The sequence below is a fragment of the Oratosquilla oratoria genome, chromosome 38, assembly GCF_046742065.1.
Source record: "Oratosquilla oratoria isolate Oo_2021 chromosome 38, ASM4674206v1, whole genome shotgun sequence".
Lineage (NCBI taxonomy): Eukaryota > Metazoa > Arthropoda > Malacostraca > Stomatopoda > Squillidae > Oratosquilla > Oratosquilla oratoria.
The window spans coordinates 46,005,719-46,018,218 of record NC_134814.1 but is presented as its reverse complement, the minus strand read 5'-3'; the positions used below and the strand labels follow the sequence as shown (position 1 = coordinate 46,018,218).

General features: G+C 46.4%; 1 protein-coding gene across 1 annotated transcript in view; it reads right to left on the bottom strand.

Moving 5' to 3' along the window:
- Window positions 1–12,500, bottom strand: part of LOC143019917 (uncharacterized) — a 307,819-nt gene that overhangs the window by 5,878 nt on the left and 289,441 nt on the right. The window contains exons 13-14 of the mRNA XM_076175892.1: window positions 11,264–11,347; window positions 4,670–4,806 (exon numbers count right to left, since the gene is read on the bottom strand). Coding sequence (XP_076032007.1) covers window positions 4,670–4,806; window positions 11,264–11,347 — 221 coding nt within the window. The remainder of the gene's footprint in view (window positions 1–4,669; window positions 4,807–11,263; window positions 11,348–12,500) is intronic.

Below are 12,500 nucleotides of genomic sequence, written 5' to 3'. Positions count from 1 at the left end.
GAGTGAGAAATGAGGAGGTGAGGAGGAGAACAGGGGTGAAAAAGGATTTGGGAGAGAGGGTTGATGAAAGAATATTAGGATGGTTTGGACACATGGAAAGAATGAGTGAAGAAAGACTAGTAAAAGAGGTATGGAAGGCAGATGTGGAGGGAGTGAACAGGAGGGGACGTCCTAGGATGAGGTGGATGGATGGGGTGAAGGGGGCTTTGGGGAAGAGGGGAATGTCTGTTGAGGAAGGAAGGGAGAGGACGGAAGACAGAGGTGAGTGGAGAATGGTTGTATATGGATGATGTTGTGACTGCATGAGGAGGAATGGGCGGGGGGGGGTGGGGGGGTAGTATGTGTGAGTAAATTTTGACGCAGCCCGAAGGGATTTCTCCCCGTCCTCCCTTTATATGCAAAGGGGGACGGAGAGGGGGGGTCGCCGATTAAATGAAGCGGCCTTGCTGTGGATGTACTGTGTCTTGCGACACTGCTTCTGACCCAGGGCGGTGGGCAGGGTTCAGGGATGACCCGTCATCCAGATGGTGCTCAGATGAGAGGAAGGGTGGGAGGGGTGTGGAGTGTATTTAGGGATGAAATGGGTGGGAGTGTTTTTATGCCTTTCCCTTTGTGGCTACCTCCCTTGGAAGGGGGAAAAAGCCTTGGTATATGTATGTATGTATGTACATTTACTCTCCTCTTTGCCTCCTTTATCTGATGCTTTATTTCTCTTTCCTTTTCTTTGTATGTCTCATATGATTCTCTTGTCCTATTTTGTAACTAATCTATGAATGTTCGTTTCTTCTCTTCTACAGCCCTCTCTGCTTCATCATCCCACCACTCACTACCCTTCCTCCTATTTCCTCCCGCCCTCTTTGTTCCACACACCATCTTTGCACACCTTGTGACTCCCTCCTTGATGATAATGATGATGATGATGATGATGATGATGATGATGATGATGATGATGATGGTGATGATGCTGATGATGATGATGATGATGATGATGATGATGGTGATGACGATGAAGATGGTGACGGTGATGATGATGATGTTAATAATAATAATAATAATAATGATAATAATAATGATAATAATGATAATAATAATAATAATAATAATAATAATAATAATAATAATAATAATAATAATAATAATAATAATAATAATAATAATAATAATAATAATAATAATAATATCCGTCCGTCCAGTATACATACATATACCAAGGCTTTTTCCCCCTTACAAGGGAGGTAGCCAAAAAGGAAAAGGCATAAAATTATTTCCACCCATTCCATCCCTGAATACACTCCACATTGAAAATAATAACAATGATAATGATAATAATAATAATAATAGTAATAATGATATCAATAATACTGATAATAATGACGTCATGGCGATGATGATAGTGATGGTTATGTAGCAGTGACAGGAACAATAAAACGAGTTATCTACGGGAAATACTACTAACAGCGGCAAATGTTCTTAATTCATAAGAATGCTCTGTACTAACTTTATTTGAGGAAATGAAAAATGGCAAAACAAACCGCGGTAATGTAAATAAACATTCCGAGAGTTTGAACCAATGATAATGACGATAAAAAAGTACTAAATAACATTAGCTCTGGCGGGGGCTGGGAAACCACACTAAACCACAACTCGTCGGGGTCGACTGGAACCTACTGGCAACAGGGAACAGGAGGACAAATGACAGTCGAGTGAAGGGTGACAACAAGAGGAAGAGGAAGAAGAAGGAAGAGGAGGAAGCGATGAATATGAAAGAGGGGAGAGAAAGCGGGAATAGCCAAAAATATGACAGGAGGAGACAGGCGAACAAGGCCAGTCGGCTCCGGTACCGAAAGCGCGAACTATACTTAACCGTCCCGCCAAAATGGCGAGGCGGTTGAATACAAATAATAATTCCATATGTTCAGGGAAGGGAAGGGAAGGGAACGCGGGTGCGTACACGTCGAGATAAGAAAAGAGGGCAGAAGATGGAATAAAACGAGGAACGGGGAACTGGACGTTGGGGGAGACGTCAAACACGAAATAATGGAAAGGCAGGCAGAGAAATGCAAAGCCTCGGCTGGCGATGGGGGCGGGGGGATGGCGAGTTCGGTCCGTCCAGTATACTACACGAAACGCATTAGATTTTTCCTAGTCTAGCCTTTCACAGACCTTACGCACCTTACAAGGCAACCAGCCCACGATTCTACGAAAAGAATATATCCGGTATGTGTAGGGGAGAACACGGAGAAATGGCGAGAGCCTGGGTGGGGATAAGGCAAAGGGGACGAGAACTAGGGGGTGGAGATAAACAAACACGGAGAAATAACAGGGTAACGAAACGATAGTTCGGAGTGAAGGAGAAGGTGCTCTCGGAAGGGAGTGGGGCACGCGCCTGTCAAGTTTCGAAGACGAGCCGGGGGTGGGTGAAAAGCGAGGGATCGGAATACTGTGGGTCGGGACGGCGCGGCGCAGAGCCAAAATGGAAAGAAGGAGGAGGTACATTTCACGGGATAAACGATCAGTCATCGACCACTTTAACAAATGGGGGGATATTGATTTAAGAGTTTTATATTCACATGACTAGCACTGAAAGAAGGAAAAAGAATAAGAACTTTATTAGTATTTCTATACAAGCTATTCTTAATGTCTCAGCGTTTGTGACTCGAGAATTCTTATCTAACTCGACCTATCCTCGCTTAACTTGAATGGACTTGGCTTGACTTAACCTAACATAGCCTTGCATAACCAAGTCCAATTTTGCCAACCACCACCAAAATAAAGTTCTTAATCAGTGCCGTTCCCGCGCGCTTCGCTTCTCTGCGGATCGTCTGCAGACAGCCAAGCAGGCAGGCAGCTCAGCTCAGCTCATCTCGGCACAGCTCAGCAGAGCTCCTGAACCCAAAGTGAAGAGAAGGACTGGCGCAGGCGCTCATCACCGTTGCAAAAGACAAGGTTTATCAAACGGACGCAGAAGCGAAAAATACGAGTACGTCACGGGGAGAAAAGACACGTAACGGACACGTAACGGATGAGCGGTGACAGGAAAGTGAAAGGCAAGAGTTTCCCAATGCAGAGAAAGAAAATCAAATAAAGAATATTAAGACAAAGAGCAATAGAAAACGCGAAATGGAGTGACGAAACAGAAGCGGCAGACACAAAGGTATATGTGTTTTAACAATTGCGTTGCAAGATGCCACACTCCGGATTCGGGACGGGGAACGCGAAGCAGTGATTGGTGGAATCAAAGATGGGGTGGACGGGGAAAGGAGGATAAAAAATAGTTAAGAATCGCTTAAAATAAGTGAGAAATCGCGTAAAATAAGTGAGAAATTGCGTAAAAAAAGACATGAAAAGTCTAGCTATGGATGCAATGATTTTGCTGAATCGTAACCAGGAAACCTCGGGGTAAGAAGCATGTAAATACTTCGTAGTGTAAAATGTAATGTAAAACATCGGGTTTACATGATAAAGTGTTGATTATCACAACAGAACTCACTAAAACTCAAATATTTGGCCTCCACTTTGTTATGAAGAAATTTGAGAATAGCCCCCCCCCCAAAAAAAAAAAAAAAAAAAAAATCTACGCGGGAAGCCGACAATAGTTCATTAGACAGGAAATAAGAGTGAAACTATCAAATGACAAAGAAGAAGAGAAGGTAAATAAAAAAAGAAATAGTGACTGACAAAAAAAAGGGGGGTGGGTAAGGAATTAAGGGAGAAAGCGGGTGTCTGAAGATGACTGGGAAACAGTAAAAGAAACAGCGATTGTGATACGACAAAGAAAACGGTGGAGGGAAAATAACGATTAAGACAACGAAAATGAGTGTTGTTTTCGGGAGACAGAAAAAAAGAAGAAAATTTGGGAAATGACAACGGGGGGGGATATAAACGTCAACGGACAAAGAAAACGGTGAAATGCAACAACGGAAACAACAACAACGACAAAAATGAAGACAGCAGGAGGAAACACCAAAAAGGAGTCATTATTGTTAAACATAAAAGAAAATTAGAATAGCCAAAAAGTGAGAGATGACAAAGGAAATGGGATGCAGGAGCAAGAAGATGGCTGCCGAAGAAAGGCAGAGGACGGTCCCGCGACGAGTTCTTACATCCGCCGTCTGGAATATCCCCACCCCCTAAAGAGGGCTTTCGAGTTATCATCGATTAAGAAAAAAAAATGTAGTCTATCTGGAACTAGGACCCCATGCAAGATCCCGCTATGTGGTAAAGATCAAGATACTGCGTGCGTGTGTGTATATGTGTGTGTGTGTGTGTCTTCTAGTCTTAAAACTACGATATTGACTTAAAGTTAGGAGTGGTCAACCCTTTCGCTGCGTTCTAAGACTTCAGTCCTTTATTCAAACTGCCGATAGGCGATTTTATTTAACTGAAGGAAACCCTCCCCCTCAACAGCGAAAGGGCTGATAAAGTCTTGAGTCTGTCTCAGTTAACTCTCTCACTGCATTTTTCAAATTTCATTCTAGATGCCGGCTGGCGATTTGATTCAGCTGATGGGTGAAAAACAACCCTCACCAATACACATACACATACATATACACATACACATACACACACACATACACATACACACACAGAGCGAAAGAGTTACGTGAGGTCAGCCTGGCTTGTGGGTCCGCGGAGAACCGCCGGGAGGAACTGCAGGAAGGGGACTCACCTGAGGGATGCGTGTTCCTCTCGAAGTGGGCGTTGAGAACCTCGAGGGCTTGCGGGGTGAAGCTCGTGCGCCTCTTGCGTTTCTTGGTCGGCTCGCTGCCAATGAACTCCGTCAATGTGTGCTGCCCATTCTTATACCTATAGTATCACAGTTATATATCATCAGACTGTATATCAGCATCACACCCCTAAGCTAGATTTTTTCTCTTTTTTTTCTTTTTTTTTTTAGTTTAGGTTATCATTTTGTTTAGCAACGATCCACATTGAAAAGACAATCAAGTGATGGCAGTACAGGTAGTGGGCACTTGAGAGAAAAAGAATGAAAAAAAAATTGCGAGCATTTTCATGAGCACACTCAAAGCCAAGGGAAGAATATTAATTGGGAGAAAATATGATATGATGCTTTACATTAGGCGGTCAATGTACAGTATACATTATGGAACCATACACTAGGCACAGGACTGGCAGCACAGACCCCAGGTATTACCCACCAAACGGGGAGCCTTCTACAGGCGAAGGCCAAGAGTCCATGAAGGAGGACTTTGGGAGGTGTTGTTGGAGGGTGAGAGGATATACGTCTTCTGGAGGTGTTGTTTGTTGAAGATGGTATTCAGAGTGTGTACTGGAGGGTGAGGTTGAGATACTAAGGGAAGTCCTGGAGGATAAGGGTGGGGGTTGGGAATGTGGTGCAGGGTGAGGATAGGCGGACTTGGGGGAGTTGGAGAGTGAAAATGTCCGGGGGGGGGGGAAGGATTTAGGGAAGTACTGGAGGTTGAGGGTGGAGTACTCGGGACAGGTTTGCAGAGTGAAGGTATGGGGGCTTGGGGGTGTTGGAAGGCGAATGTGGAGAGGTACTTACGGAAGTGCTGGAGAATGGGGGCGCAGAGGACAGACTTTGTGGGGGGGAAGCCACTTTAGCAGAGCGAGAGGGGTGGGGTGGGAGTTTAGGGAGTAGGGATGAGGAGGGGGTCTCCTCACGACGCCCGTGCATAAGACGGATATCAAGCCAATGTCAGTAATGCGACAATTTGGTGTCGGACTAATGCTGAAACTAGCTGATTAAGGTCCGCAGTGTGAATACAGGCTGACAGACCAGTGTTGGCACACTGCCGACAGTGTCAGATCCGTGTCAGCCCTGTGTTAGACGGATGTCAGTATTCGCTGATGAAGGCTCGCTACATGGGAGGTAAGTTGTCAGGTCAGCGTCATCACACTGCCGACAGTACCAGCCCCGTGTCAGCAGCACGATGTCCGACCAAAAGGGCCGACAGTGTCAGACAGCTGTCCTGGATGGCGACGTCTCTCCACGTGGACAAGTTAAGCGGTAGATTTCCACCACCACCACCTTGACCCTCTGTACTGGACGCAATGCCACGTCCCATCCGTTTCCGGTGGCATGGGTGCGGAACCCATGGCGGTGCGAGGTGCCTGGGCCAACGAGGAGGAGAAGGAGGAAAATGGAGGAGGAACACAAGGAGGGGGAGGACGAGGAGGGGAAGGAGGAGGGAGAGGGGGAGGGGGAGTAGGAGGGGAACGAGGAGGAGAGGGAGGAGGGGGACGAGGGGAAGGAGTACGAGGAGGAGGAGGAGTCAAAGGACGAGGAGGACGAAAGTGGGATGAGGATGAGGAGGTGCTGGTGTTAAAGGATGCTTGTTCAACAGTGGGGCCAGCAGCAGTGGACACGGGTCCGCGTGGTTAGGGTGGGTGTGGGGTAGGGTGGAATTTCCTCCCCATAAGGTGGAGAAGATTTTATATTTGGGGGGAGGGGTCGAGGATGGGCCCGGGGTGGGGGGAAGGGTCGTCGTTTCTGGTCATGAGTGTGCGTCGAATGACTTGAGATCGCCGAGCGCCTTCGTCCGAGGGCCCGGTGTGACGACCACGGGGCCGGCGCCGGCGCCGGCGGTGGAGGCGACCTCAGAGGCCTCAAAAACATTTTCCTCCTCTTTGAGTAAATGAACTGAGAGTGAAAAAAATTACACACTGACGTCAAAGCACAGATAGTTCTCTCTATTGGGAGTCTCTAAAGTTCGGAAGTCTCTGGAAATCGGAACAGAGTTTGGACATCTAGAAATCCTGGATACCAAAAGCACACTCTGGCATATTTCCGAAGGGCGATTTCGTTCCAGATATTGGAGGTTTCCGAATTCTGGAGATTTCCAATAGAGGGAACTATCTACAATCGGGTGCGATCTTCTTTATGTCACGGGGGATCTAAAGGCGCTGGGCGACCTTGGGTTACTTAACGGACCATCTTGACTATGTCTTATGGAGTCTGCCCCCTTTGAGAGACATTTGTCTTGTTTGCCCTCCTCGTGCGGAGCTCTCTCTTCTATAAAGAGGGCAAGCCTTGGAGGGAGGGAGGGCTAGCCGGCTGGATGGGGGTGTCAAGGGAATGCAGGACCCGCACAGGAGTGGAGGTCGGATGGGCCACTGGAAAGCCAGGAGTGTTGGGGGGGGGGAGTGAGGAGAGTGGGAGTGTTGCAGGTGGGAGAGAAAGCAGTGGTGAGGGAGTGGAGGGCATCGGTGGAATGGAGGTTTGCTTTTGGGAGTGGAGGGCTGCCACTGGAAGGAGAAGGGGGTGAGTGGGGCGGTCGGCTGGGAAGTGGAGGAGGATCTGGGGAGTGAAGGCCATCTCCCTGAAAGGGAGAACAGGAGTCGTTCGAGGAAACAGAGGGGGAGGTCCAGCCAAAGGGCTTCCAACGCAGGAGGAGGAGGTGGAGAAGGAGGAAGAGAAGGAGGAAGAGGTGGTGGTGGAGGAGGAGGGTAGGAGGAGAAGGAGGGGGAGGTGGTGGAGGAGGAGGGTAGGAGGAGAAAGAGGAGGAGGAGGAGGAGGAGGAGGAGGAGGAGGAGGAGGAGGAGGAGGAGGAAGAGGAGTAAGGCACAAGGAAGGCGGCACCAAGAGGTCGAAGAGTAGGTGGAGGCGAAGTAATTTGGAAGATTTGGGGGTCGGGATATTGAGGGGATGGGTCGAGGGTGAGGTGCTGTGGGATGGTAAAGCACAGCGCGATCGCAGAATCAGTTTGAAGAGGAGGCGTAGGAAAAGGTGGGCTTTGGAAGGTCAAAGTTACCCTCAGAATGACGTGGAAGAGTAAAGAGTCAGATCATGATGAGGTCAGTGGAAGACTGAAGATGATGTTGGAGGAGGAGGTGCAACGAGGTTGACTCTATGAATCCGAGTAGGAGATGGTCCTCACAGACCCAAGTAGTACAGAAGAAATCTGGAGTGTTAGTAATTGCTGGAGGGAAAGGGGAAGCATGGGAGAGATCACAGGGACAGAGAAAGTTGGATCTTGGAAGAAGTTGCAGGAAATATGGAGGTGAAGAAAGTACTAATGTAAGAGGAGAGGAGAAAAAGAGGAAGATGACGGAAAGGAGGAGGAGGAGGAGAAGGAGAAAGAAAAAAGAGGAGGAGGAGGAAAAGGAAGAGGAGGACAAAGAGAAGAAGATGGAAGAGGGAAAGGAAAAAGAGAAAAAAGAATAGAAGCAGGAGGAGGAGAAGAAGGAGGAGGAAAAGAAGGTGAGGAGGAGGAGAAAGAAGAGGAGGATGAATAGAAGGAGAAGGAAGAAGAGGAAAAAGAAGAAAAGGAAAAGAAGATGAAGGAAGAAAAAAGAAGAGGTGGAAGAATAGAAAGAAAAGGCGGAAGAGGAAGATGAAGAAGAAGAGGAAGAACAGAATGAGAAGGAAGAAAAAGGAGGAGGAAAATAAAAAGGAAGAGGAAAAAGATGAGGGATAGGAGGAGGAGGAGGAGGAGGAATAAAAGGAGGAGGAAAATAAGGCGGGAAGAGGAAAAGGAGGAGGGAAAGGAGGATGAGGATGAGGCTGCGAAGAAGGCTGAGGAGGCAATGAAGGAGGCGGAAGAAGAAGAAGAAGCGGAGGAAGAGGAGGAGGAAGCGGCGGCGGCGATGATGTGAGTGAGTGAGTGAGTGAGTGCATGGGAGGCGTGGCGCTTTTCAAGTGTCTGTTTGTTCAGGACCGGTCGAGGCCCCATCAAGTTAAGAAGTGTGTGTGTATGTGTGTGTATGTGTGTGTGTGTGTGTGTGTGTGTGTGTGTGTGTGTGTGTGTGTGTGTGTGTGTGTGTGTGTGTGTGTGTGTGTGTGTGTGTGTGTGTGTGTGTGTGTGTGTGTGTGTGTGTGTGTGTGTGAGTGTGTGTGTGTGAGAGAGAGAGAGAGAGAGAGAGAGAGAGAGAGAGAGAGAGAGAGAGAGAGAGAGAGAGAGAGAGAGAGAGAGAGAGAGAGAGAGAGAGAGAGAGAGAGAGAGAGAGAGAGAGAGAGAGAGAGAGAGAGAGAGAGAGAGAGAGAGAGAGAGAGAGAGAGAGAGAGAGAGAGAGAGAGAGAGAGAGAGAGAGAGAGAGAGAGAGAGAGAGAGAGAGATATCGTCGACCAAATACAACACTTCAAAGGAGATGAGGCTGCCCAGATTTTGATCAGAGTATTAAGTATTTAAAGAGAAGAGAGGAGTTTTTTTTCGAGGGATAAAGAGAGCGAGCCATCGAGAGTGAGTGTGTGTGTGAGAGGCGAAGTAAAGAGGCGACTCTGAAGTGTTGGGGAAGGAACGGCCGCCAAAAGAGCAGCGTGAGTTATGAAAGAGTGAAGTGAAGGAGAAAGTAAGGGTGTGTGGACAGAGATGACGGAGTGAGGAGAGAAAGGGAAGGAGGTCTCTGGCCCGGGACCAGGGGGGGGGGTCTTTACTGAGTATAATCACTCGAGTCTGAGTGAAAAGTGAAGAAGAGGAAGAGGTAGAGAGAAGAAAGAGTGGAAAAAGTCCTTATGGAGGTCACTAGAGATGAGGGAGGAGAAGGTGGGTGAAAATGAAGCAGAAATATGGGGAGATGGAGGGGGAGGAGAAGGAGGAGGGGGATGAGGAGGAGCAGAAAGAGGAAGAAGAAGAGAAGGAGGAGGAGGAGGAGGAGGAGGAGTGGCAGAGAAGACCTGAATGAAGCAGGCCACCAAGGGGTTTGATATAAAGACTCTTCTTTTATTTTTTTTTGTAAATAGAATACTAAAGTGCACGCTACAACATTACCATAATGTTTGTTCATGGGTGAACGAAATGTATTGAGAACTCAAAGACGAATGGGTAATCACAAGTGGTACTACAAACAATGAAACAAACCTAAAGATTCCGTTTTACCTACAAAACTAGTCGCATCCACTAGTGTAGTAAAAAAGATAGTAGTACTGGTGGTGAGGGCAGTACATTCGTAAAAAAAGTAGCAGCAAATGGTGGTAATAGTAGTACTTGTTATGATAGTGGTAGCAAATGTGATGTTAGTGGTAGTACTCGTAAGTCTACATATGGTAGGAGATACAGACGTAATTTCTATAATACAAGATGAGTAGTCATAAGAGTATAAGTAGAAGCAGTACTGGGGTAGTTGTGGTGGTGATGGTAGTAGTAGTAGTAGTAGTAGCACTAGTAGTAGTAGTAGTAGTAGTAGTAGTAGTAGTAGTAGTAGTAGTAGTAGTAGTAGTAGTAGTAGTAGTAGTAGTAGTAGTAGTAGTAGTAGTAGTAGCAGCAGTAGCAGTAGCAGCATTACCAGTAGTTGTAATACTAGCTGCAGTAGTAATGGGGATGGTACACGGTGGCAACTACGGAAAAGTAGTTGAAGTATTAGAGGGATGGGAACAGAGGTAGTTGCATTAGCAAAGGAAGTAGTAGTAGTAGTAGTAGTAGTAGTAGTAGTAGTAGTAGTAGTAGTAGTAGTAGTAGTAGTAGTAGTAGTAGTAGTAGTAGAAGTAGTAGTAGTAGTAGTAGTAGTAGTAGTAGTAGTAGTAGTAGTGGTAGTAGTAGTAGTAGTAGTAGTAGTAGTAGTAGTAGTAGTAGTAGTAGTAGTAGTAGTAGTAGTACTAGTAGTTGTAGTAGTAGTAGTAGTAGCAGTAGTAGTAGTAGTAGTAGCAGTAGTAGTAGTAGTAGTAATAGTAGGGAGACGGCACCACCGGTGGCTGAGTGACAGGGGCTGGAGGACGAGCATTCGAGGACGAGACATCATGTCTGAGTATGAACAATCGAGCGTCAAAGGGTGATGGGACACGTACAAGGATCCAGTGGGACCTTTCGATGGACGAGCCGGAAAATTTAAGGGATTGGGAGGAGGAGGAGGAGAAGGAGGAGGAGGAGGAGGAGGAGGAGGAGAAGGAGGAGGAGGAGGAGGAGGAGAAGGAGGAGGAGGAGGAGGAGGAGGAGGAGGAGGAGGAGGAGGAGGAGGAGGAGGAGGAGGAGGAGGAGGAGGAGATTGAGAGTCAAGAATGTCGTGGAGGGACGAAGGTCACTGGGGAGCGACATGCACATTACCGTCAAGAGAATGAATAAGAGGGTATGAGTGACGGAGGAAAGGATAATGGGAGTTTAGGAGGATTCCTTGGAAGACGAGGAGGCCTTGGAGGATGAGGAGGCCGAGGAGGAGGTGTAGGAGGACGTACAAAATTTGGAGGGGGACGAGGAGGAGAGTATGGAGGAGGAGGTGCTGGTGGAATATGTGGAGGGTTAGGTATGAGTGCGAGTATTCGAGTGGCGAGGGCGGACGTAGTGTTTCTATATTTGAATTTGTTGTTGTTGGTAGTTGTTGTTGGTAGTTGAGTTGGTAGTTGTTTTACCTGTCTTCTGCCTCCTGCATCCACCGTTCGAGTACAGGCTTGATCTTTTGCGCGCTCTTAGGCGTGATGTCAAGTTTTTCAAACCTAAAACGAGAGAATGGAACTTGAATCAATCATCCTCGTCCTGGCTACTAGTTCTCTCTCTCTCTCTCTCAACTAGCAAAGTCTTAAGGTTTAAAGCTTTTTTATATAACTTCACTAGAAAGCTTATATTTATATAGTCGTTACAGATTTCACTTTATTTTTTTGTTGTTGATTCTGTACTGATATTTTTTTGGGTGTATATAGATATATATATTTTAATTCTTATCGAACTACAAGCGAAACTGCAGAAAACAATTTCATTTCCGCTGCTGACTCTGGATGATTGTTTATAGAGGTTCTGAGCACGACTAGCGACTAATTGCTCATACAACTAGTCTCCGCGTTTTCTTGAACATGTCACTTGTATTCTATTTCATCTCTTTTTATCTTTATCTTTATTCATCTATTTACTCTTTTTTTTTTGGTTATTTCTCATTTGGATTGGCTCGTCACCAAGTCTGACTCGGAGGGTGAAGTATGATCAGAAAAAAAAAAATTCAAGAAGAACCGGAATGCACCGCTACCAGAAGCCCAAGACCGGAAGTATGTAACCAACGCTCGGGAGGGGGAGGGAGGTAAAGGATGGAACTAACCAGAAATCGAAAATTGGGCTGTGCCGTGTGGAAGCAGTGTTACAACTCAAAGAGTTATTCATCATTAATATCAACTATTATGGTTATTGTTACTATCATTATTAATCATTACTGCTATTATTATTATTATTATTATTATTATTATGAAACGCACCTCGCCACCCTAGTCAAAGCACCCCGCTGTGATGTTTGAGTCCAGTGTGTTATGATGGTGAGTATATAAAAAAATGTAATGGCTGAAGCTCCTGGGAGTGACGTCACACTTAGGGAAGGCATGCAACATATCTGATCCAAACTCTTGCAACGAGGCGAAGACCGGTGTACGTGGCTCTGTACGTGTGTGTGCGTGTGTGCGTACGTGTGTGTGTGTGTGTGTGTGTGCATGTGTGAATGTATGGTCTGTTGTCAGGGATGCTGTTGCGATGTTAGTTATGTTTTGGTCTTGTTTTTGGTGCGTGTTTAGCTCGTGTTTTTGGTAGTGTGGTCATCATGACTTGCTCACGGCGTGGTTTGTTAGTATTTAACAGTTAGATAAAACTAACAGTAGGATGTTGGATCAA